Here is a 26,724-nt window from a genome sequence, read left to right on the forward strand (position 1 = left end):
GAGATGATCATTTTGTCAGCAGGATCAATGAAACTTTTTTTTTATTTCGATTTCTTTATTATTGGATCGCTAGAGTTGAATCTCTTTGGAGGTTCCGATATTTTCTGTGTGTGTGTGTGTGCTGAAGTGTTGGTGGGTGTTATATTTTGAATACTGTGTTGAGGACTTTAAAAAAAAAAGATCCATAAGTTCTTAGTTCAGATATATCGTTCTATGATACGGACCTTAATACAGTCAGGATAAATCATTAACTATATTAGTGATATTTGTTTCGGTAGGTTTTTTTAAACAATAAATTTAATTAAAATTAAATTTTACCAGTATATAGGCCATACATTGTATATAAAAGATTTATGTTTAGTGTTTTTAAAATAACATACAATACATAATAGGCCAACCTTAAATTATATATTATACCTTTTGAAATGACTTTTTGTCAGAGCGACTGGTGGTCAGTAATGAATTGACCATTTATAAACTTATTTTTTTTACACATACTAACCTAACTATGTACATTTTATTGGTATTGCATGCGATGTGAAATCATTTATGTAGTAATAGAAATATGTTGGATATCTAAGTCTGTTTTTAACGCAGATAACACGTTTTTCAGATTCATATCGACTGAATATTTCGTTGATTTCAACTTTCATTTCTTTAATACTGAAGAGTCATGCCGTTTCCAATGATAACACATATACACAGAAGGCTATTTGATAAACATAATGAAAAGGCTAGCCTCGTGACATTAGTTACTACTGCTAGGGGATCATTTCAAGATGCAAAAATAATTAGCAGCCAAATGCTGGAGTATTTGTATATGGGCGTGCGCACATTAGTATATAGGCCTACAAACATTGTGAATGTATTACAGTTCTATGACAGGTGTGGACCTATATGATTAATAATGTAATACCAAAGTTAGCTATTGGAGCAGTGGCGTAGCATCCATAGCACGAGGGGGTTTAATGAACACGGGCCCACGAACATTTGGGGCCATAGCCGGTGGCGTAGCAACCAATGCGCTTGGGATTCATTGCGTTTGGGCTCATGACTAACGACCGATTGGAGCCCTCATCAGCTCTAGGAGAAGCAATAATACATAAAACACTGAACAATAATTTGAAATACAAAAACAAAACCTTATAAAATACTCAGAAGGACACAAAAAAAGTTCCTCTTTCAGACCTTGTGGTCTATAGGGCAGATGATGTAAAGTCATCTGTTTTTGTGGCCTACGGTTAATGAGGGTGTCATGTGGCGAACACAACCACCAACCTTTACTTTTCCCCAACTAATGTCAGGTACCCATTAGAGCTGGGTGAACTCAGATGCGTCCAAAGATCCCGAAATTAAAAATCCCAGTCTTTACCAGGATTTGAAACCGAAACCACCGGTTCAGAAGCCAAGCGCTTTACCTCTTAGCCACCGCGCCTCCGAAGGACACAAAGGGAAAGGCAAATTTCTTATTCAATATGGTAGGGTAGGGCAAAATCGTACAAGTGCTCCTTCTTCCCTATTGCCATTCGAGCATGGAGTGGGTTGCCTGAATCAGCCAGGAAAACATAGCAGAGTTTAAGTCATTGATTAATATGCATGACTAGATTGGCCCTAGGGATGCGCGTAGGACGTACTAATATTCTATTCAAGGGTAACGCCTGTATTTGTGACAAATGATAAGATAACATACAAACAAATAACCTTTTTTTGGTGAAAGACCAAATTTTGAATTTTCGAGATGAATATGTAGGACTACACAGCATGAGTAATGATTCTTTTAATAACGTGACTAACATTACAGATGCTTATATTTTAACTCTGAATTTTATAACTGATAGAGTTAACTGTTTACTAGACTAGAATTGCTACCAGAAAACTGAACGACAGTGTAGTTTCTCAAAGCAACAGACAGCTATATTGATATCATTCCCTTGTTTCTAAACTGCTGGTTTCTATTTTCCACACCGTTTTTTTTTTACTGCCTAAAATTCGCGAAGTTTCATTTTTGTGATAAATAACCATATGTAAATTACTAAATTTTTATGACTAAACTTTTACTATCAGCACCGTCCTGTAGATGAATACACATAAGGCTGTATTTTGAAGCTAAGATCTAAATTGAAATTGTTTTTCAATATGTGGTTCTAGCAGTAAACACCGGCTACGCCCGATGACCAGTTGGTTACTAGGAACAAAATAAATGCATCCCATATATAATGGTCTGATTAATTAAGTATCAAGTTTAATGGGGTCAAAGAGGAATTAGTCATAGCATATATCTGCTAATCTTCTGTTTTTATAATGGACCTCATTCACCAATCGTAAACAAACATTTAGCCAGGTGATAATACTGATAAAACAACGGAAAAAAAACTGTCACACGATAGCCATTGTGTATTACGTAATTTGTATAGAAGAGATAGAATCACGTGGCTAAATGTTGTTTGATTACGATTGGTGAATGAGGTCCATTATTAGAAAAGAAATGATATACTCTTCAAGAGAATGGAGGAAACTTCGTTCATGATTACCACGTCATACTATATTAATGAAACCTAGAAACTATTCGAAATTAAGAATATAAATATCCAGATGTTATTAGTAATTTGGTTAGCTCGGCAGATCTCATTTCGCCTGTGATATTAAATTATGCTAGTAACTCAGTGTGTAAAAAATAGGAAAGAAGTTATATAAAAAAAAAAAAACGGCCCGAAAAACTTGCTTTAACATTGGCTTTAAAACATTTAAAAGAGTTATTCCCCTGTTGACACACTAAATCAATAAGCTTTCTATGCCCCAGTCGAGTAATATGAATAAAGATCATCAGGTATGAAATTTATTTGGTTCTTTGGTTCTGTTCCGAAGGCAATGATTGCTATAAATCTAAATTTCCATTTTAAAATGATAAATCAGTCATTTTTTTTAACCTTACAAAAACATTTCTCAAAATACAAGTAGGTTTATAATGAAATGAATTAGACACAGGCTTACAGAGAATTATCTTGTATAAAGAGATTAATATTTGACTATTGCGTTGCGCTCATATACTATGTAGATAAATGCTGTGAGGAAATGTCTTACCATAGCGGAAAGAGAAATATAGATAATAGATCAAAATGGCTGAAGTATATAATCGAATAATTTCATTAGGAACAAGAACATATTTTTTTGAATCGGCCAGTCCAATATATCGGTCTAACACACCTTACCTGAGAATGGCAGTAGGAGCTCAGGGAATTAGGAGGTAACTGCAATGAGGGTCCAGAGGGTTAGAAAACTAGTATATTTAATATTATCTACATATATTTTTTACAAAGCTTATATCAACTGACTCTGTCTGTCTGGTAAAAAGTTTGAACATATTTTTTCTCCCATTTCCAATTCTCAAATCAAGTTAAAACTTTGCACAATTATTCATTGTACCTGACAAGACACGAATCAATAAAAAAATTAAACAATTAGTTAATAAACTATTGATGATTAATTATTTTGTTTGATATCGAAACTGCTACTAAATGAGAGATGTGAATGTATTTATGGATTTAATCCCCTTATTACGTTTTGACACGTTTTTTTTCTCCCACTTCTCATTCTCAGATCAAGTTGAAATTGTGCATAATTATTAATTTATTCATATTTGTTGACAATACACGAATCAATCCAAAAATTAACCAATTAGGTAATTAATTAGTACGAATTAATTAAATTTGTTTTATATGCAGAAAGGGAACTAAACCCTGCCATTTTAAGATAAATGGCAGTAATTAGCGGTTCTTTCCCTTCGATAAGCTTTGTTTTTTTTTTAAAGTTTTTTGTTTTTGTTTTGCTTGTTTAAGCTCTTTGGTCAGTTTCTATTGGGACCAGTGTGTGGACAGTATTAACTACAAATAAAGTCATTAAAAATCAGTGGACTAAAAACAGTGAAGAAATAATTGTGTCCAAGACAAACATTGTCCAATGCAGCTTCATAATCATGATGCATTTAGCATAACTATCATCATCATCATTATCATCATCATCATCATCAAGATCATCTGTCCTTTGTGATCCACAAGGACAATACGGCCTCTGTAAAAACAAGCCACTCGCCACGGTCTCTTGCTAGTCTTGTAATGTCTTCCCAGCTCTTTACAGTCCTCTCAGCTTCATCCAGTACACTGCGTCGCAGGTCTTTTGTTGTTTTTTTTTGGTCTTCCTCTGCGTCTTGTGCCCTGGCGGTTCCTCTCTGTTGTTGGCATCTTTTCTCAGGGTGTGGTCAATCCATCCCCACTTTCTTTCAAAGATCTTCACCTCTCTAGTTCTCTGTTCGTATATCTCTCAGAGCTTGGTGTTTTCTACTTTGTCATACCAGTGTATTTTCAAGAATTTTCTCAAATATCTGTTGATGAAGGTCTTGTTCTCCATGTTTCAGACCCATAAATTTGGAATACCTAGAAACGACAGTTAAATATTCTTATTTTTGTTTTCTTAGAAATGTGGAAAGATTTCCAGACTGGTTTTAAATGCTATTCATTATTATACTTTCTCTCCCTTGCTATTCATTATTTCTAATTTCTCTTATTGTTTATTTTTGTTCTCTTCAAGTTACACAACAGTTTAAATCAGGGACGGACTGTGTGTCTAAATCGGCCCAGGCATTTCTATACGATCCGGCCCACAAATTGTATGCCATATGATGGCATATCCTCAAAATCAATGTGTACAGTTTAATAATGTATCGAAAGTAGTTAGCTATATGAATAATTTATTAGATTATTTTGAAACTACCAGAGAAGCTCTATTTCTAAATGAATAAAGTATAACACTCGAAATGGGGAATCTCTAAATTGGAACAAATTCTTACTACCGTATACATTAACATACACCTGTACTTGGCATTCACTTTCAAGGCATCTGAAGATCCTCCACCAACGAACACATTGTTTATGATTCAGGTTCACTCCTCGCTATTTTATCAGGCATATGGACTTAAATTTACAAATACAACTCTTCATCCTCCATTATTTAACTGCCCATCTCACAAGGTCATGGGGAGCGGTGACTGAGTGGTTAAGCGTTAGAAACCTGGCGTCCTGGGTTCGATTCTCGATGAAGAATGGGATTTTGAATTTCTTGATTTCTTGGGCGCTCCTCAGTCCACCTATCTCTAACGGGTACTTGAAGAAAGTAAATACAATTGGTCGTTGTGCTGGACACATGACACCCTGCTTGTTACACATTGGCCAAAGAAACAGATGACTTTAACGCAAGGTCTGAAAGGTGACTTTATTGACAGGGTCATATACTAACTGCTTTATCAATAACTTGGAAACCTAGTTTGTCTGTCTGCATTTTAGAGCTGGCTATACACACAATAGAAAATTAAAGTCTACAAGTTCAGTTCAGTTAACAAATTCTGTCAAAATTGTTTTATATTTTAGCAAAGCCTCTTTGTATTTCGACTTATATGTATATCTTTGCCGTCTTAAGGCGTTGAGCCTGTTCATTCATAAAAGTGTCATTATAAGGTAGGTGAATCTCAAGAGCTTGTGAGAAAACATTAATAATTTTACTACTTTGTCTTTGCACAGGATTCCTGCAATAGTTGCTTTTTATCTTATTTTCTGCTCCTTCTTTTTGATTCGTTTACATTTTGATTCCAATAAACATATTTCTACACTGTTCAAGATAATAATTGTGATTTGTGAAGGACTTCGTAGCGGGGCCAACTCAAGATCATGCGACAACTCGAACTAAACATAAGAACTCGTATGTGACTGGACATGTCATCTATAGGACTTGGAACGTTGTTGGTCCCTTTATAGATTCATTACAATATAGTTACACTAACGTCGATCTCTATTAGAATTAAAGGCTTAAGCTTCTTGTTTTTCATTTAGACAAGTTTAGTGTGTAAACGGAATTGACGTCTACTAGAAGCACTATATACGAATATGCAATGCTTTAGATTAGTATTAGATTTACAAGCGTAAAAGATGTTTGTTTTTTAAATCACGATGCTCAATTTTTTTTTACTCTTAAAGAGAATATTATAAATCTAATTTTTTTTTTCTGGCATTCATGCAGCCCTTTTGGTGGCCCTACCGGCCCACCGAACACTTGCCCGAATACCCATATAGCCAGTCCGCTCCTGACAGTTTTTTATGTTTTTATAGGACTAATGAATATTTATGAACCTTCTCCAGGACATGCTCCTGAACTTGTCATTAGTCACGGTTGATTTTTTTTGAATAAGAGCGAACTAGTTATTGATCAAACCATCACCACATCCTAGTAGATCTAATGGGAGTCCAAACACCAAAGTTAAATATTCAGAAAGAGTCGTGAACATAATAACCCAATCGGCCGTAGTGCTTCAGCGATTGTAGTGATATCATGAATAGTTCAGTAGGATTGACTGACAAGAACTTGACATTTGTTGTCTCCTACATGTGACGTAGATGTAGGCTAACAATGAACTCAGACGGAAGAGATTTCATTTGAGACTACTTTTTAGCGGCCCCCGAAAGGGAAAAAAACGCTATTAGTTTTGTGTGGTCTGTCTGTCCGTCCGTCTGTCCGTCCGTCCCGTTTAGATCTCAGAAACTAGAAGAGAGAATGAAAATCGGACATCATGATATTTTAGATCATTCAAAGTTCTGATGCAACGGCTACTTTTTTCTTTTCCGAAAGTGAACCATCTAATTTTTAAAATGATCTATGCAAGCGACGTAGAGAATGAAGTATAAACGTTATATAATTTTTAAAATCATTTTCTTATCTATAATTCCTATTCCACTCTGCCATAACACTACAAGTCCATTTCTGGAAATCGGGTGCTTAGAAAGCGGCTTAACAATAGTTACATGCTGGCTTGATCTCCCTCGAGATACCTAGAAAGTGAAAGCTTCGATTTCCCTTCATCTTTGATTGAGTTACTTTGATGTACTGGCATCTGTGGAAATTCCAAAACCTTTTTAAGCAAGACCATTTTCTTCATGGCATAAATTGCCGTGTTAATTAAAAGCATACACTAAAATTCCGCGCTCCAAGACACTTAGTTTGGAGTTTAACTTTTTTTTTGGCACCCAAATTTACTAGGATATTTTTTGTAATTTTTCAAATGCTATATGTAAGTAATAAAAAGTATAGATGTAGTTCAGAATCAGATGAATGTAGTGTTTGCTTATTTCAGCGAACAAAAGTTGACTTGGGAATCATGTGAGCAGCACAATGATTAACCAATTTGACAATTCATCCAGCAATGTTTGTTTTAAAATATTTTACATGTTTCGGATGTTTCTTCAGAGTTGAAGATAATTTATTTCCTAGTCAAATCTTCCGCAGGACGACGGGGGATGAACTTGGGACCAGCAATAAGACAGAACGACAGTCCGACGCGCATACCGCACGACCAGGCAGCCATTTAGTTTAATATCAGGCAGCAAGGAAGCAAATTATTGTATAATCTAGTTTGAATGTAATATTACAATAAGACAATATATAAGATGATATAAGATAATATATCCAAAACGTGAATTTATCTGAAATAAGTTGATAATTAAAGTGGGCTGTTACGACACGGTTTCATAATATTGTAATACCTTGTGGCAAGCTGTTTTGCTCAAGTTAAACAATAAACTATTGTATTTCTTGACTTGATCAGAACTCAAACTTAAAAATAAAGGTACCCTAATCGTGTCCATTGCATTGGCGGCGATGGAAAAAAGCCCCAATAAACATTTCACTTTCCAGACACGTCTCTCAAGGCGGCCGTTTTTTTTTTTATGGGGGGAGTTTTCCCGGTGTGCTCAACATTTGGCCTCGCTTTTAACCCGAGCTTCTTGCGATACGAGCCATCGGTAATAGAGATGCAATAATTTATATCTGCTTGGATCTTTCCCAGACAAAAGTTTGTTTAGACAGACAGATGGAGGCACGTTTCCATAGGTCTTGAGTTCCACAACAATTACGAAGAAGTGCCCCCCCCCCACACACATATTCTCTTTTCTCTAGTGCTATTAATTTTAATTTATGACTATCGGCCCACACACACACATATTCTCTTTTCTCCAGTGCTATTAATTTTAATTTATGACTATCGGGATAAGACCCGCGACCTGCGGGCCTTAGTTTGGGTACTACTCATCTATTGGATTGGTTTTAGATACATCTATGTCAAAAATGGCGAATATTCCCTTAAAATTAAAAAAAAAAAATTTAGCCACGAAAATGAAAGTACAGTGTGAAAATGGGTTTACCGGTTTAGCCGACATATTGATATGAATTATAAAATACTGTGAAAACGGGTTTACCCGATCTGTAAAAAAAAAAGTTTTTTCTTTAATAGAGATAAATTTAGGTATTTTTATTTTTAGGGCCTCCCGGTTGTAGGAGGGATAGTAAAAATACACAAAGGAACATTTATGCCAAGTTTTATCAAGATTGGTCAGACGTTTTGATTTCTATGCGGAACATACATACATACTCCTTACATTCTACATTATATATTAGATTATATAGACAAACATATTTCTAGTGAAAAACGTGGAAGTCTAATATAAATAAGGATTAGAAAACAATGGACTTGATCACGAGTTATTAATTGTCGAATAAAACAATGAGCACGTCTTTCTAAAGGACGAATCAAATAAGCATTAACTGACTGTATGTAGGAGTGAGACATTGCTCCAGCATTTTTAGGACCGAAAAGACTTGTATTCAACCAATTAATTATGTGGTTTAACTAGAACTAATCTATCAATTTAAATATTTCTATTTCAGTGAAAGATCATTCTCTAAACTCTTTTGTACATTGTACTTTTTACTAGACTGAGCTTGTTTAACTTCACCAGAAATAGAAATTCCAAAGAGACAATACGTTGAAAAAAAATCAATGAGGATCATCATTACTCCTCAGTTAACAATACTATGACTAGTCAAGGGTAACTGTGCATAATTTCAGTTCAACTTGAATAATGACTTTCCTTGAGTTTCACATGCAAGTAATTCAGTGCTATGATTGAAATGTAAATCAAATATCAGAGAGAACAACATTTTTTTTTTGCATTGGCCGAGATTGTAGTAATGATTGATTGTTCCACACTTAGGGTTGACGGGGGGAAAGCGACGCTGCCGGTGCATTATGGTAAAAAGACGTAGGCTTACACGCAAGCTTAGTTGTTCTAGTTCAGTATTTACATTGGTATTTGATAATCTTAACAATACTGCAGCTATGAACATGCTAAAACATTGACAGGGCTTTGTTCGCAAACACTAAAGGAGGACGTTTACATTTTACCATCACAAAGGAGACATAAGACAAGGATCACACAAAACCAAATAGACACAAGGTTACAGAGATTGTGTGATAGCACAAACTCAAAATCGGCCCCCGAAGTGGTCGACTCAGGCAGTTTCAATATTTTCGGCCTGAGTATCAGAAAATATCAACAACAACAACGCTATCTCTGTCGATACAAGAAGAAGAGACGTGCTCATGTCCAAAGTGTTACCTTCTTCTTCATCGTTCTCATTGTTATGTTGGAGTGTTCATATGACTAGACCAATACATGAGATGAACTGCGCAGTGGTTTCCAAATCAGGGAGCTCTCCATATAGTTTTCTTTCTATTGGGAGGATTTGGGGCCAATGTCTTATACGGGCCTCTTGGTAGAGAGAGCAGTTTTGGAGGACGTGGTCGGCATTTTCTGGTGATACTCCACATGGGCAGATTTCACTGGTTCCAATTTTGAGCTTCCGGAACATGTGTTGTCGCATTCTGTTGTGTCCGGTCCTGAGTCGAAAGATTAGACGTTGGTCTTGTCGGGATAGCTTATAGTAAGCGTCATCTTTCTTGTGATTTGGATGGGAGCTCGTCCATTTCTCATTTATTTTATCTACAATTAATTTCTTCATTTCTTCTGGATAGAGTGCAGAGTTTACTTGTGAGTTTGTTCTCCCACTCTTGGCGAGTGTGTCAGCCTTCTCATTTCCTGCTAGTTGTATGTGAGCTGGTATCCATTGAATAACAGTTTTTTTGCTATTGTTGTTGAGCTTTGAAAGTGCTGTTCTGAGGTTTTTAATATAAGGGGAATCAGAGTTTTGCAAGCTTTGGAGGGTTGTTTTCGCGTCTGTTAGAAAGACAATCTGACTGTGAGGGGAACTTGGATGATTTGCTAGCATGGTAGCAGCTAGTGCTAGTGCTTCCCTTTCTGCTCTGTGACTGTCAGAGAGATCTCCAGTTGCAAAGGATTTTTCTAGTTTTCCTCCATCTGGCCATTCGATAAGTATTCCAGCTCCTCCATTTGTGGTGGCTTTATGGGATGAGCCATCCGTGTAAACTCTGATCCACTGATTACTAGGGTAATTGTTATGTAGAAAACAGTTCACTATTTTCTTGAGCTCTGTTGGTCTGTAATCAGATTTTCTTTTTATGTTTTCAATATGGTCCCTTATAGTAGGAAGAGGGCTTTCGTCCCAGGGTGGAGATTCATTATAGTGTATCGAGGATTCCAGAGTAATTTTTTCAAGTTGGTGTTTCTTTTTTAGGTTTAGAGATTCCTGTATGAAATTGGTCCTTTTGAGACGGTTTTTTGTGCCAGTTTTGTGGATTTTTGTTCTGAGTGGGTGCCTCTCCAAGGTTTCCAATTTAGTGAATTGGGAAAGGATTTTTATTTCTCTTCTTTCATCCAGAGAGATCAGGGCAGCGGTTTTCTCCATAGCTCTTATGGGTGTTGTTTTGATTGCTCCTGTCATTATCCTTAGACCAATATTTTGAACCTTGTCTATTTTTCTTAGGTTGATTTGGGCTGCTGAGCCCCATGCTGAGGCACCATATTCTAGTACAGGTCTTACATAACTGGTATAGGTCTTTTTCAGGATGTTGTGATTAGCTCCCCAATCTGTGCCAGCTAATCTTTTCAAGAGGGATAGTCTCTGGATGCCTTTACTCTGTGTTTTATCTATTTGGTTTTTCCAGGTTAGTCTCGGGTCATAGGTGACTCCAAGATAAGTAGGGCTGTCATTTTTTTCTAAAGCTTCCTTATCTAATGTTAATTTTATTGTTTGTTGTTTTGTTGACAGTGAGAATATGGTATATGTTGTCTTTTTTGTGTTAATGGACATACCCCAGTCTTTGGACCAATTATTGAGTTTATCAAGAGCATCTTGTAATCGAAATTTCGATGTTCCTACATATTCTTCGGTGCTAATTAAGGCAAGGTCATCTGCATACATGCTGCTTTTAACTTTTTTTTTTGTAGGTTTTGATTTAGATCGTTTATGAATATTAGGAAAAGTGTTGGGGATAGGACTCCTCCTTGGGGGACGCCATTTTTTATACCCACTGTGTGGCTTCTTTGTCCTTGCATGCAAACTAAGGCTTTTCTAATATTTAGGTATTCCTTTATCCAGTTGTACATTCTGTGGGATATGTGATGCTGGATTAGCTTGAGCAAGAGACCTTGTTCCCAGTGTTACCGATTTTGTTGTATTGTTAGTCTGAGTAACAACATGATACCACAGAATACGGAAATTTATTAATGTTATTATAATGACATTGTTGATATTCATATGTATTCCAAGAACTGATAATTATGAAGATATAGTTCAATGTGAACCTTGACTCACTGATGTTTATCTACTTGATTTCATTGTTCTGTAAAGCGCCAATCTCTCATTTAAGGCCTCAGGGAAGAAACTTTTCCCTTTTGGTTAGATGCCTAAATAGGAGGCCCGGTGGCTGAGTGGTAAAGCGCTTGGCTTCCGAACCGGATGATCCGGTATGAATCTTGGTAAATACTGGGATTTTTAATTTCGGGATCTTGAGGGTGCCTCTGAGTCCGCCAAGCTTTAATGGGTACCTGTCATTAGTTGGTAAAAGTAAAGGCTGTTGGTAGTTGCGATGGCCACATGACACCCTCGTTAACCATCGGCCACAGAAAGAGATGACCTTTACATCTCCTGCCCTATAGATCGCAAAGTCTGAGAGCGATGTTTACTTAACTAACATAGAAAAACAAAGAAAATGTCACTTGTCATATATGTTTGCACAAACGCAAAAGTCTTCATGTGATGTTTTGTTATATATTAATGTTAATACAAGCTTTACATCAATTTATTTGTCTATTGGCTCTACAGTCAACATTGACTCTTTTTTGTCCACATGCTATTGTAATGAGGTCAATAGTAATTAAGGTCAGTGTTTGAGCAGTCAACTTAATAAAAGATGTTGACAAGCTCTTCGTTCAGAAAGAATCAATTCTACAAGATCTTTAATAACAGATGAATATGAATATACCCATTGCAATAGACTTTGTTTAATTGTTTTACAACTGTGTCGCAGTGGATAGCCTATTTTAAATTCTATTCTTTTCTAGAAAATGGTAGTCAGAATTGGGTTGGACTTTAGAGCGTCATTGAATCTCGAATAGGAATGATAAACTCCATTGAGATTTGAACACGAGGCTTCTATGCTAGCTATTCAACTGCTATTTCTAATCGACTATCAATCTTTATTTGTATGTCCAAGTTTAGTTCTATAGTGTAGATTTAAAAAATCAAAAAATCACGTTATTTTTACCAAACCTATTCTTAAAACATAGCTCAATTATTCATGTGCATAGAAAAGACATGAATCAATTAAAAAAAACGAATTGTAAATTAATTACCGATAATTAAACATTCTGTTTAACACCAAGAAGGGAAATTAATCCTTCGGTATTTACACATATGGCTAAAGATGTAAGGTTTGGACTCATTAAATAATCATTCAGGCTATTTCTCCCACACCCATTCTTGGATGAAGTTGAAACTTAAAAAAAATATTTATTGTACGTAACAAAACATGAATCAATTAAAAAATTAACCAAGTAGTCAAATACTTATAGGTAATTAACTATTTGTTTGACATTGAATAAAGGAATAACCTCCAAGGTATTGAGATATATAGTTTGAAAGTACGGAGTTCTTCCTCTTAGAAAATGATTTTTCTATTTTGGTTGTTACTTTTTTTCCTTGACTATTTGTTTATGTGACGTAGTAAATAACTGTTTATGTGACATTGTTTATGACATGTCATCTCAGATGGTGAGAAATAATGTAGCCATAGCAATGTTTGTTGTTGCTATTCTTTTCTGATCAATAAGTGCACTTTTAAACTCATCCATTTTAAAACATATTTTCAGACCAATGAATAATTGATGTTTTGTTTTTATACAGAAACTAAAGTATGCTGGAACACTGAAAGAAATTAAGCCGAAACATGAACTTTCTTGGATTCAACAACAAGGACTCTCCAATACAGAATTAAAATTTAACATTTGGTTCTCAAAAATGTGTATTCTTCGACATTAACACATTCAAACTTCAATTGTTGTAGAGAAAGATCAAAGGTCATTTATGGATAAGTCAAACTTTGGAATCAACGCAGTCGTAAAAAAAATATCACATATTCTTTTTTTGCGTTCGATTTGCCAGATTTTCTACCATCGGTTGATATTTTGAAATGCCAAAAAAACAACAACAACAACAACATCATTCAGTGCTGTTTGGAAGTATTACGTGTTCCGTCATTCAATGATTATCTGAAAAAAAAAAATCATATTTTAAGATAGCTGTTGAAATGGCTAAATTTCGTTGTATTATTTTCTAACTCGACCAAAGTTTCACGTGTCACTCAGAAGAAGAATCAAAGATTTGTAAAGCGTCTGTTTGCTCGATGACATTATATCCACATGTGTCTACACGAAGATGGACGACAGGCAGCTGGAAGAACTCATGGTTCAGAGTTTTATCAAGATCATGATGGAGACAGAGAAATCAGCAGACGGCAAGCCTGAGATTGTACGTTTTTTTTTTACTTTTATACTTTTAAGCGTTTGCTTTCTTTCAAATCTTTTTTTGGTTATATTATTTTCTAATTTAGAAATTGATTTTTCATTTAGCGATCTTTGACTTTGTTGGATTTAATTTCTACTCTGATTGAAATAGTTTTTAAAGGAAGCAATTCATTTGTTAAACGTACGTAATGATGGATAGCTGCGTTGTCGTGTAGTAGAGGGTCTTGATGGTTCCGAGCTCCGGGCTATAACCCTAACCACCGCAGCCCCCCATCCGCCGCCCAGTGGAGGTTTGTGCTAGGATGTTATAATCTTTAATTCTGAACATCTGAAAAATGTTCAACAAACAAAGCAGAAAAATTACCCTGTCACACCAAAGAACTTTTTTTTTCTAAGACCAATACTCCATCAATTTATTTTGTTAGCCATCTTGTCAAGGAAATGCATTCCAAGCTATGATATTCTAGATAAATTATGTATGGTTTCTACTGACTCTTGATACAATGGATGATTCAGCGATGTTGATTCAAGTAGCTTAGTAGAAGATAGCATTAAAGGGTAACTCCGATGGTTTTGACAATTTTTGATATAATATGTGTTTTGATTTATAGATAATGAATATATTATTCTTTTTTTTTTATTTGCAAGAATAACTTAGTAATTGATGTTTTTGTGACATAATTTTTCTGCGCATCCAAAACAGTCAGATTTTCACTGAATTTCTGTGTGACGTCACGACGGTGCACTCAAATCCTATTGATACTCATTGATAGGGAGGCGAAAAAGAAATTATCTTTGATAAAAAAAAAATTTTTCGTTATTACATCATTAAAATACTTTAAAAGAAATTTCTAATGGTGTATAAATTATGACTGTATGTTTGACCGTAAGAAAATTATGATTTTTTTGTGCTGTTTCGACCTAACATTGGTTGACATGGAAAAAGTGATGAGAGAGCTTGACGCTGGCTCAGCCGGCGAGACACACCCCCAATGTCAAAAGTTAAAAAGTTGGAATTGAGTTTCGTAGACGATAGATCTACTTATTAAATAAGAAATTTAATAGTAGATCTAGTATTCGTAGTAAATTTCTAGCTCACAAATCTGATTTCATTTATATTTATGAACTTCAGTTGTTTAAAATGTCTCAGTAGTATCATTAATTGAATTCTTTGGCCTGGAAATCCAATGTATTGTTGGTACTGCACCTGGTATTAACTTCAATTTTTTTTTTAAATCCCATTTCCACAGCAGTGAAGTTGCTGAAACAGCTTCTCTCAAAATGGTTTGAGCATAAACAGGAATTAGCTAATGCCTTTGTAAAATATTTGCTCTTCAGGCGAATAAATTTTCCCCATTTTCCCTTTAAAACTTCATCTCTTGGAAACAAATGAAAATTGAAAAGAGACACTAATTTCTGTATCAGCATACTTGCTGATTTTATCTTTGTGATTGGAACTACTGCAACAAGCTGAAGAACAATATTTAATTTTCTTCAAGTAGAAATAGAGGTTTATAAACAATGACCGATTATAAATCAACGTGGAGACTAGATCTATTTGTGAAGCGTAACAATAAATGCGATCCGATAGGTCTAGATCTAGACTAGAGAGTTTATCTGTTATATAGGTTTAGATCTATATTTAGCCAGCACCTTCGTGACGTCACGTTTTTAAAAACTAAAAACATCTCGCAGAACCCCGTTTTTTTGGGGGCGTGGAGAATTTTCTGTCTAATTTATTAAATATAAAATTTTCCGAGCATTTAAATAAAAAATGATATAATGTTTACTATTACAACTTTTTACGCAGAATTTAAATATGTCAATAACTAAAATTTGAAAAACTATCGGAGTTTCCCTTTAAACCCCAGTGCAAAGTCCTCAGCCCCCTGAATGACTAAAGGGGTCATCATCGAACCACGATGGACGAACTATATATACATATATATATATATCATTAAGCCGATAAGCAGTTTCTTGCCACGGCGCTAAGAGAGGTTTTGACCCTCTAGCCCTGTTGCCTCTCTACTCCAGAGTTATGTTTGAAACAGATCAATTCTGGAGAGGCAGATTTTGTCACAGTTCCTGCGTTGCAATGTTTCATATCTATTGTACTCTCTATCCAATTCTAAATCTAATTTAATCCATTCTCACTTTGTGTTAGTTTATGCTGTTTCCGAATCCTATCTCTTGAATTGAACACACTTGTAGCCTATATAACTCTTTTCTCAGAGTGAAAAAAAAAATCATATTGTGCTCAGAATGAACTCCGTAAAATTGTGCTAATGTTGATTTTGAACTTTGATTGACAACAAACTAATGAATGAAGTTTGGAACACAGGTCAAGGCCGTTAACGCTGTTAAGATTAAATATTCAAATCACTATAACAACAGTTCTACTTCATTGTGGAGTCACGTGCAGGATTTATAGGTCAGTGGTGCAAAATACGTCCGTGACCAAGCATCCATTTACTATTTGGAATTTTGTCTTTACTGGAGTTGGTAATATTCGATCTCCACTCCACTATGTTTACGTTTGAATGGAAAGCGCCATAAAAAAAAAACAATCAGAAACGTAAAATTGTTTAATGGGATAAAACTTCTTTTTTAAATGAGCAAATAGTAATGGCCTATTTCAATCTTCTCAGTTCATAGGTCCTCGGCACTAAGATCAATCAAAATGCTTAATTAAGATATTGGACAATCAAACACCATTAATATATTTGTGAGAAATGAGGGTTTTGATCGATGATCGATTTCTTACAACTCAGGATCAGTTTGAAGAAAGTACTAGAAGAGAAAACGTACAATTCATCTTTCAGGCAAGGGAGATAAAACTTTGGCCTTAGGAAATTTGTTTAAAGAGGGTTAGAAACAGTTTTAATAACGCAAAAGGCGGCCCTCTTGTTAGATGGACACGAGGGGCTTTTGTTAGATGGACACGAGGGGCTTTTGTTAGATGGACACGAGGGGTTCTTGTTAGATGGACACAAGGGGCTCTTGTTGGACACGAGGGGCTCTTGTTAGATGGACACGAGGGGCTCTTGTTAGATGGACACAAGGGGCTCTTGTTGGACACGAGGGGCTCTTGTTAGATGGACACGAGGGGCTCTTGTTGGACACGAGGGGCTCTTGTTAGATGGACACGAGGGTCTCTTGTTAGATGGACACGAGGGGCTCTTGTTGGACACGAGGGGCTCTTGTTAGATGGACACGAGGGGCTCTTGTTGGACACGAGGGGCTCTTGTTAGATGGACACGAAGGGCTCTTGTTAGACGGACACGAGGGGCTTTTGTTAGATGGACACGAGGGGCTCTTGTTAGATGGACACGAGGGGCTCTTATTAGATGGACACAAGGGGCTCTTGTTAGATGGACACAAGAGGCTCTTGTTAGATGGACACAAGGGGCTCTTGTTAGATGGACACAAGGGGCTCTTGTTAGATGGACACGAGGGGCTCTTGTTAGATGGACACAAGGGGCTCTTGTTAGATGGACACGAGGGGCTCTTGTTAGATGGACACGAGGGGCTCTTGTTAGATGGACACAAGGGGCTCTTGTTAGATGGACACAAGGGGCTCTTGTTAGATGGACTCGAGGCGCTCTTGTTAGATGGACACAAGGGGCTCTTGTTAGATGGACACAAGGGGCTCTTCGCTTCGATATTAGTTGAATAGATTTCTTTCATCATAGCCAAACTCTTGTTGCACTTTTGAAGCCCACCGACCCCTCCGTACTTTTCCAAAACACACACACACATTTTAAACCTCTTAAGCTAAGCCTACACATTAGCAGGGATGGCTGCCTGAACGTGTGGTACGTCTTTGAACTGTCGTCTTTAAAGTCCAGGATTCGAACTCTGTGCGCCGTTTTCTCTTGCCGTGCTACGAGAGATTTGGGCTTGGGTGTAATAATAATCTTCAATTCTGAAGGAACACCCGAAACATGCACACATAGTCAACAAAATCTCTACTCTACTGAAAGTATTTCAGTATTATTTGAAACAATGTATTATAGACCTATCTAATTATTTTTTACTCTTTCCCGCTCTCTCTTTCTGAGATTTCGCACTAACATTCTATCGATTCTTGACTAACTACATGTACCAACTCTACTCCTACACTGTCCACATTGCGAGTAATATTCATTGGTAAATGAAGTGATAAGATCGCTCGTCAATCAGGAAGTAATAACAAGCAGTTGTACCGCTTTCCTTCTTGTGGACCTGAGATTGGCAAAAACTTGGCTGGCCACACACATTTAAGAAGTCTCATGGTGGGCTAAATAAAACTTTCATAAAGCATTTGATACAACAACACGCGTTACGCTCTATAGTCACTCTACAGTCAGTGCACTCAATAAGGACATCAGAGAGAAAAGAAAAAAATCTTCAATCCAAAAAGTTATATACAAAACAAGAAAAACAAAAAAAAATTACTTAAACCCCCCCCCCCCCCCAAAGCTTATATTAAGTGTAACTGCACCAGCTAGATATATAAATCTGTGCGATAGAAATATTTAAAAATATTTTTATTATTAATTGTTTTTGCTTCGCTTTTAGCTTTCTCGATGCGCTATGGTCCTATCACTTGTCTGGACCAGTTGTGAAAGTGAGAAAAAAGAAGTTTGTATCTTTGTGAATGTTTACATGATCGTTTTTTAAATGCACAAAAAAATAAAGTTCAATCAGGGCTCAGGAACTCAGGGGAACTAATTCAACTTATACCACCACATCTGTCAAGTACGATTTATTTGTTCAACATACCAAACAAAATAACTTATAACCAATAGTCAATTAACTAATTGGTTAATTTTTAAAAATGGATTCTTTGTTGTCAGGTAAAAGAAATAATTGTGCACAATTTCATTTTAATACAAGATTGGGTGTGGGAGAAATAACGTGTAAAAACTTTTTACCAGACAGACAGACGGACAGAGTGAGTTGATATAGCTTTTTTTTACAATTCCTCTTATAAGCTTGAAAATTCATGAGTGGAATCTGGACAGGGATTTCAAAAAGTGCTCTATCAAATGACCTAGCTAATTCACAGTTTGTGTATAGATTTGGTAAAACAATTACTAGCTAATTGGTCACACTATGAAAAGTATGTTTTTTTTTAAATATAAATTTAAAAAAACTATGTTAGCTGTAATTCACGAATGTATTCAATAAAAAAAAAGTTGAAATAAATAGACGTTCAGGAACATTTTGAGACCGTCTTATGTAGAAATCATTTAGTGGACTGCTAGAATAAGTCTGTAACAATATACTTTATATAAGTGTTATAGCTGGTCGTTGTGTTGTAGCACCAGACTGCTGGTAGACAACTAAACCTTTGTAGGTGTAATATATCTTAACTAATAAAACTTCAAATAGCTTGAATAATTTCCCTGTGAACAATACTAAATATAACTTTAAAAAAAATAATAATATAAACAAAATTAATTTGTGAAAAATGAAATTAATGTAGTAGACTTATTAATAATATTTTAAAACAAAATCTGACTTATTACAATAACACAAACGTCCAGTCTGGATTGGTCTGTCTTAACTAAGACTAAGTGATGACAATGCCACTTATGTTGCATCATTCACAACCAACCGCTAACCTCTTCCCACCGTCACCATAGAAACGGACAAACACACTCATACACAAACGCACCATAACAACAAGATAGTTATACAATTGATCGACGCCCAATACTAGAGGCCCTACTGTATCGCTAATAAGATCCATCAATACTTATCAATCCTTAACAAGATAATGTATTCTAGTCTAGACTACTGTCTTTTAATGTTTCCAAGTCTTGATCTATATCACCAAACTAGAATCTTCTATTCTATTAGTTAATTTATACATGGACGTAACCAGAACCTTTATTTCTTCAATGTTGGGGGTATTAGGGCGGAGTAAATTTTTCAAATTAGATTTTGAGAGCAAAGAAATCACTCTTACTGTAGATTATTACATTCGGGGAAAGTTTAAAAAAAAACACACTTTTTTATGCTACTAGTTTAAATTGAACGTTAAATTTGAATTGATTGATCTCCTCATCTTTTAACGACACTTGACGATACATACGACCAGGTCTGATGACGTCATAGCGATGCAAAACCATGCTGTTTATTTATGTATTTATGTGTTATTTATGAGATTTACGTTGTTCAGAATTGCAAGCAACTTTTTAGCTTTAAGCATGACTTAGTCATATAATAGCGGTGCGTTTGTTGTGTTGCCGGACCATCTCATTAGTAATTGTTATAACAATTAAGCTTATTAAAGGTTAACAGAATAATTATTGTGATATTTTTAGCGCCCCCCCCCCCCCAGCCGCAAGAGGAAAATTCTTTTGTTAGTAGTTTTGTGTGGTCTGTCTGTCCGTCCGTTTGTCACGTTTAAATCTCGTCCGATTTCATATTTTGCAGCCACGTTTTGGCGCAATGGCTACTTATTATCTTCTAAAAACAAAACCGTTTTTGTTTTTAAACTTTTAAAGCCATTTTTAGACTATTTATTATTATAAGTAAAAAAAAACAAGAACAGGGGCAACTATAGTATGTAAGGAGATTTTTCTGTACATTGTTTTACATTTATGCTAATGGTTTTGTTATTTTCTAAAATAATGTTATGAAATATTTGTAATATTTATTGTAATGTTTTTCAGATTTAAAAACCTCTATCAACATTCATTCTTCTATAGCCAACTGTCGCTCTCGGCCATTAGAGTCCCTTTATGCACTTAACCAAAGGGAAGGGCGTGTTTTATATGCCTTGAATGAGAGATTGGCCTTTCACAAAGTATCAAATGCATTCCAATCTAATAGCATTCGTTAGGCCAGCCTCACACTGAATCCTATCTTTACAGTTCATTGAATACGTTTAAATATAAACAATGTAAATATAATAATAACAACACCAATATCTCTCATTACCTTACGCTATCATACCTTGAGCCGACATAATAATTCAATAACAATACAATCATATCGGCAAAACTTTCGACCCGCAAACGCCTCACTGTATTGACGGAGGTAGTATTGAGTCTGTTGATAACTTGTAGTTCATAGTTACTGATATAAACTGATATTCATGCTGGAAATATTGAAACCTGTCTTTTTAAAAAGCTTTTATGAACTCACTCTGTCTGTCTGGTAAAAAGTATTCTTCCCACACCCATTCTCAGATCAAGTTGAATTTTCCACATTTTTTTTTTATTAAATCTAAAAAAAACATAAATCATTTTAAAATGAACCAATTAGTAAATTAATTATTGATAATTATTTATTATGGTTAATATTGTAGCAGGGAAATAAATTCTACATTATTGAGATATATTAAGGTAAACGTGGAGATAGATAATTTTTTTTTCTTTTCTTTTTTTTAAAAACAAAAGTGTTTTTTTTTTATTTTGCTTGTTTACCTGCCTGCCTTGGTGTTTCCACAAAAAAAAAAACATCGTTGAAATTTTTTTTGTCGAGATTCGGCGGGCCGCATGGATGGCACCAACGTGTGGCATGCGGCCCTCGTGTAACGGAACATTGCCATACTGTTTTCAATTTTCCTCTTCATTGTGTGCCGGGTATACCGGTCCAGAGAGTTGACATACCTCTCAGTGACCCGAGAGTTGACATACCTCTCAGTGACCCGAGAGTTGACCTACCTCTCAGTGACCCGAGAAGCCAAACGTTCCAAAGTGGGATTTGTTGTGTTTCTCCTGCGCGTGTGTGTGTATGTTTTTGATTGCCTTGGTGCTATGAGTCCATGAGTAATCTTGTTGACATATGATTACGTGTATATTAAAGCACTAAGTATTTGAGAGGATTAAATATTTATTGGTCTACGTATCGTAAAAAAAAGACAACATATCTTTTAAGACTTCGGACCTTCTATAACGACAATACCTCACGAGGCAATTCTCTGCTCGGAAACTGCTCTAAAATTATTTGCTCTTCATTACTGATCAATGAAGTTGGGATACAGATCAATGTCATTGATTTATCACTGCATCACCATACCGGCTGGATAAACTGTCGCCGTTAGGTCACGATAACTTCCGATATCTACAGTGAGCGATATGTTCCCGACCAATGAGTTCACCATTTCTTTGATTTCATGTAAGTTAAGAAAATGTTTAGTGTCGTTCTTATCTTTCCTTGATTAGTTTAGTTTTACAAGTTTATCTTGATTCTTTTAGAGTTCGGGCTAGAAGTAAGATTAGAAAAAAAAATATTTTGATTTTCTATAAAATCTCTTTCTATTTTACCATTTGAGAAAGAGTTCTTGTAGTAACGGATGGAAGCTTCTATGTAGTCTGGTACTGAATGGACTATTTTCAACAACTTGATCATTTTTAAAGTCGCCATGTTATTCCAACACGATCTGTCTAAGGGAAGTAACTGCTATGTAAAGTGTAGAAATAGGTTTGCTGATGTACGATCTTCTTCTTCTCACACTCTGATCTCATATTTTAGTGAGTCGTTATGCTATAATCCCATTTTTTAGTGAGTCGTTATGCTATAATCAAATTTTTTAGTGAGTCGTTATGCTATAATCCCATTTTTTAGTGAGTCGTTATGCTATAATCCCATTTTTTAGTGAGTCGTTATGCTATAATCAAATTTTTTAGTGAGTCGTTATGCTATAATCCCATTTTTTAGTGAGTCGTTATGCTATAATCCCATTTTTTAGTGAGTCGTTATGCTATAATCCCATTTTTTAGTGAGTCGTTATGCTATAATCCCATTTTTTAGTGAGTCGCTATGCTATAATCAAATTTTTTAGTGAGTCGCTATCCTATGATCTCATTTTTTAGTGAGTCGCTATCCTATAATCCCATTTTTAGTGAGTCGCTATCCTATAATCCCATTTTTTAGTGAGTCGCTATCCTATAATCCCATTTTTTAGTGAGTCTCTATCATAAGATCTCAGTTTTTCGTTCCACATGTATGATATGTATTGAAGAATGCTCGTTCGTCCAACAATATATAATTAGATCATTCTACATAATAGATTCATATGGACATTTCGAACAGTGTATGTTAAGCTCTTCTCAACATTGTGGTGATTTAAAAAAAGAATTAACTGCATAAAGTAGAATCTTTAATTAATACTATTTAATTATTAATTGATATAATAATTTGTTCTTAAAGATCGTTATAAATACATCTATATTCGAAATAGGTGTTTTTCTTTAGGTCTATTTATATTTGCTTATTAATGCTTATGGTACTCGTTTCTAGTTACAACGCTGAGTAGTCCATATCTTTGTAGAAATAGTGATCTTTACTCAACCTACTACGGATAAAGTCATTAAGATTAATGTATGACCTGTCCATATAATATTCTCCGTAACCAATTTTCAATGAAACAGTTATAACTCTATTCAAATCGTGCTATTAAGCTTCAGGCTTTTCCTTCGTTACCGATTGTAGACAAACGTTTTGAGAATTAAGATTTTGCGTTTACGCTGTTTACTTACAAAAATGTTTTCTTGTGCAAACTGTTACTAGGTGAATCTATTAAGTACCTGTTGAGTATGTCATAACAATTACAGGACCGGAGTTACAGTCGTTGTATTGACCTCAATATCATTTTGTTCCATGGGCCAGAAATGCAGTGTGACTCAACTTCATCAGTTTGGGAACCTCGTCTGAAAACTTAGTACCATTGACTACATATAGTTTTTAGTCTTAGTTAGAACTACTTTTGAGGAGGGAGGGGGGTCTACTGATGTTTCACAGAGACGGCCACATAATCTTCACGTAAACCTTTGACCACAGAAATATGTGTTTACTTCATTTGCTCTAAAAGGACGTGGGTCTCGAATGGATGCGTTGTCTTAACTTACTTAATTATGCGCCATTCAGAAGTTTCAGTACATTGGGAAACTCAGGATTTTTTTCTTGGCACTTAAAAAAAAAAGACCAGCCGTTGCTATAAGCATGGTCAATGCCCCCGATTGTGTACGCGTTCAAGGCTTTAATGTGCCCATGTATGATTTTCAGTCGAGCGTTGAAGTAGACAATAGTGGAGAAAGCTCAGGAAGACTAAGGAATATTTGCTTTGCGTATTATTGATAGGTAGGTAAAGATTAGTCAAGCCCGGACTGACATTTATATGATCAACGGGCAAAATACACGTTTGGTAGAATCTGAACTGTGTTATTTATATTACCAGAACGAGCGCATATAAGCAGTTCATATATATCGATATGTGTAAAACTATATTTATGTACATTTGGTTTTGGGATTTCTAAAACATTTTCTAGAGGATCTTCATGTACATTTGTAGTTGAGTTTCTAGAACATTTTCTAGAGGTTCTCAAACTTTCCAAAAATAAGCCTTACTGAATTAAGATTTTAATGAAACACAATATGCCTTTAATTAAGCTCTGAAATTGTAAGTGTATAAAATATTTTGTGACGTTAATGTAATATACACAATTTATTTTTAATATAAAAAACAACAACAACAACAAAAAAAAAAAAACAATGTGTAGGCCTACACGACTTCAAAATAATGCCGCACCGTCATTTTTTTTTTGAGAATCATCGACTTGAGGACAATGTCATCCTACAATCTAAGCAATCCAAATATAATGTGACGAAATTAGTATAACTAAAATAGTATGAAATTATATGTAATAATAAAGAGCATTTTTCATAAATGGATGTAAATCTATAATTAGCACACTTTTTGGTCCATCCAGTGTACAGAAGAGGAAGTCGATGAGCCATGTATTGCAAAGAGCACTTTTGAGCAAATGCAGAATTACATTTTTGAGTTAATTATGAAAATTCCCAATATGTATGATGCATCGCGCTACATCAGGCGGTTGACTTATAAGGTTGCTTCTTTTATTTCTAAGGGTCATTGTTTTCAAAAAAATGTACCTCGATAAGATGTGACAATGTTTTCCCACTTGAAAATACCTCTCTTGGGTTCTCCTTAGAAAAGTAAAGAGATGGAGAAAATGCTGGTTTGTTTGTTCTTCATCTGCACCTTAACTACTTTACTCTAAAACAGAGGCGGCACTTATGATGATATAATGGTGGGATTAAAAACATGACAAAATCTTTTGTTACTAAAAAAAAATATATATATAAGGACAAAAAAGAGGGGGGGGGGAGATATCAGAATTTACTTTATTAATTATAAGAAACGCATTTCAACCAAAGAAGAAACTAATGGAAGAAGTTGTTCTTATTTTTTTGTAATTGGTTCTCTTCTCTTGCGCCGCCATCATTGCTCAAGGATTGTTAAAGATTGCGGATGATTGCTCTTCTTAGTCTGCAGCTAAGCAATCTTCTTGCCCTATGTGTCAACCAAAGTGTACTTCTAGACGCATGTATAGGATTTATCATTTTGTGTTTTATGACATTTATAAATCTAGTTTATGGTGCCCCATCGCCACTGATCACTCTCAACACAAAAACAACATGTGCTGAGCCCGTGTATAACAAGACATTGAACTTATGAAGTCCACCTGCAACTTGTTCACTGCCGACTTCAATGAACTTTGTATTATAATATCTTTTAGTTGGCCTCTGAGTAGGAAGAAAGGTTTATAGTTGACTAGATAAAAGTGTACTACGAAGGTTGATTTATTCCTTTAACCATGCATTCCTAAATGCCTTCTCCAGCCCTCGCCCCTTTCATGCCGTACCATTAGACGTCTCTTATCCTTTTACAGTATTCATCCGGTGTCTTAGAGAGTTTTTATCGTGATTTTCTTTCTAATGTTCGTTTTCTTACGGTGTCTCAGAAAGTTTATACCATGTTTCTCTAATATGTCAGGGTAGATAACAACAAGTATTGTTTGTATGAACCGGGCAATAAACAAATCTACGGTATCTAAATAACTGCCAATCATGTCCTTCCATTCACTTTTTTCTGATTTCTTCCATTCCTCCACAACATCAAATTCTTTGACCTATTTTTCAATCTGAATGTCTTTGGTCGCACTGTCTTTGCGTCAACATAATGCTTTCGATACTTTTGTACAACTCGTAAAGCTGCAAGCGAAGTGGATGTAGCAGTGACCTATGACATTAGAGGTCAAACGAATAAATTAATACATAGATATGATTAGGACGTATTAATTCTCTTTTTTTACAAATCTTGTATTAACTCACTCCGTCTGTCTTTCACGTACACATTTTGTACACTTTTTTTTCTCCCACATTTTATTCTCGGATCAAGTTGAAGTGTCGCACAATTAATCAAAGTCGATGACAATACACGAATCAATGAAAAAAAAAAAGAAAATTGGTTAATCAATTACTGGATAATTAATTAATTTTGTTTTATACAGACTAAGAAAATGTTTGTTTAAAAAAAGACATACCTCCTTTATACATCTTATAGAGCGATTATTTTGCTCTTAATAATGAAAGTTATAATGTTCCAATGGGTTGGCCTTTAGATCTAGACATAAGTTTATTAAACTTAAAGTCTTCAGTAAATTGGGCCTTCTTGCTGAAATACCCGAATACGTATAGTCCATTCAATATAAATATTTTCTAGTGCTCTAGCCACATTTAAATTAATTTCTTTGTATACTTTGAAACATTAGAACCGTTAAACAAGAGATTTTCCAGTGTGGCCAACAAGCTAGTAATTTTTTTCCCAACGATTTACATCAACTTTTAAATTTCTAGGAAAATCGTTAAAGCCGTTTTCGAGATCCGTGTCCACCCAGGTTTTTAAGCTCACCGAGAAGGTTTTACTTTCCACGAAAGTACAAGTTGAATAGAGGTACTTTACAATCTAATACGTCAATGATGCTATACTCGGCCCTTCAAAACGTCTTCCCACAGGTCATGATAAAGCTTCGGAGGCTCGGCTCTTTAGGACCTCTCTTTCTTTCTTTTTTTTTTTTCTTTTTTTTTTTTTTTTGTGTGA

The 26,724-nt window shown here is 35.2% G+C and overlaps 1 protein-coding gene across 3 annotated transcripts in view; it reads left to right on the forward strand.

Annotated features, from left to right (window-relative positions):
• Positions 1-26,724, forward strand: part of LOC106077562 (echinoderm microtubule-associated protein-like CG42247) — a 93,368-nt gene continuing 66,644 nt past the window's right edge. For 2 of the 3 annotated variants that reach the window (XM_056008087.1, XM_056008088.1), the window contains exons 1-2: positions 1-274; positions 13,201-13,824. In XM_056008087.1, coding sequence (XP_055864062.1) covers positions 13,732-13,824 — 93 coding nt within the window. In that variant the 5' untranslated portion in view covers positions 1-274; positions 13,201-13,731. Of the gene's footprint in view, positions 275-13,200; positions 13,825-21,549; positions 21,936-26,724 lie in introns of those variants that run through there. The other variant, XM_056008089.1, reaches the window with a different exon arrangement.

The sequence above is a fragment of the Biomphalaria glabrata genome, chromosome 13, assembly GCF_947242115.1.
Source record: "Biomphalaria glabrata chromosome 13, xgBioGlab47.1, whole genome shotgun sequence".
Lineage (NCBI taxonomy): Eukaryota > Metazoa > Mollusca > Gastropoda > Planorbidae > Biomphalaria > Biomphalaria glabrata.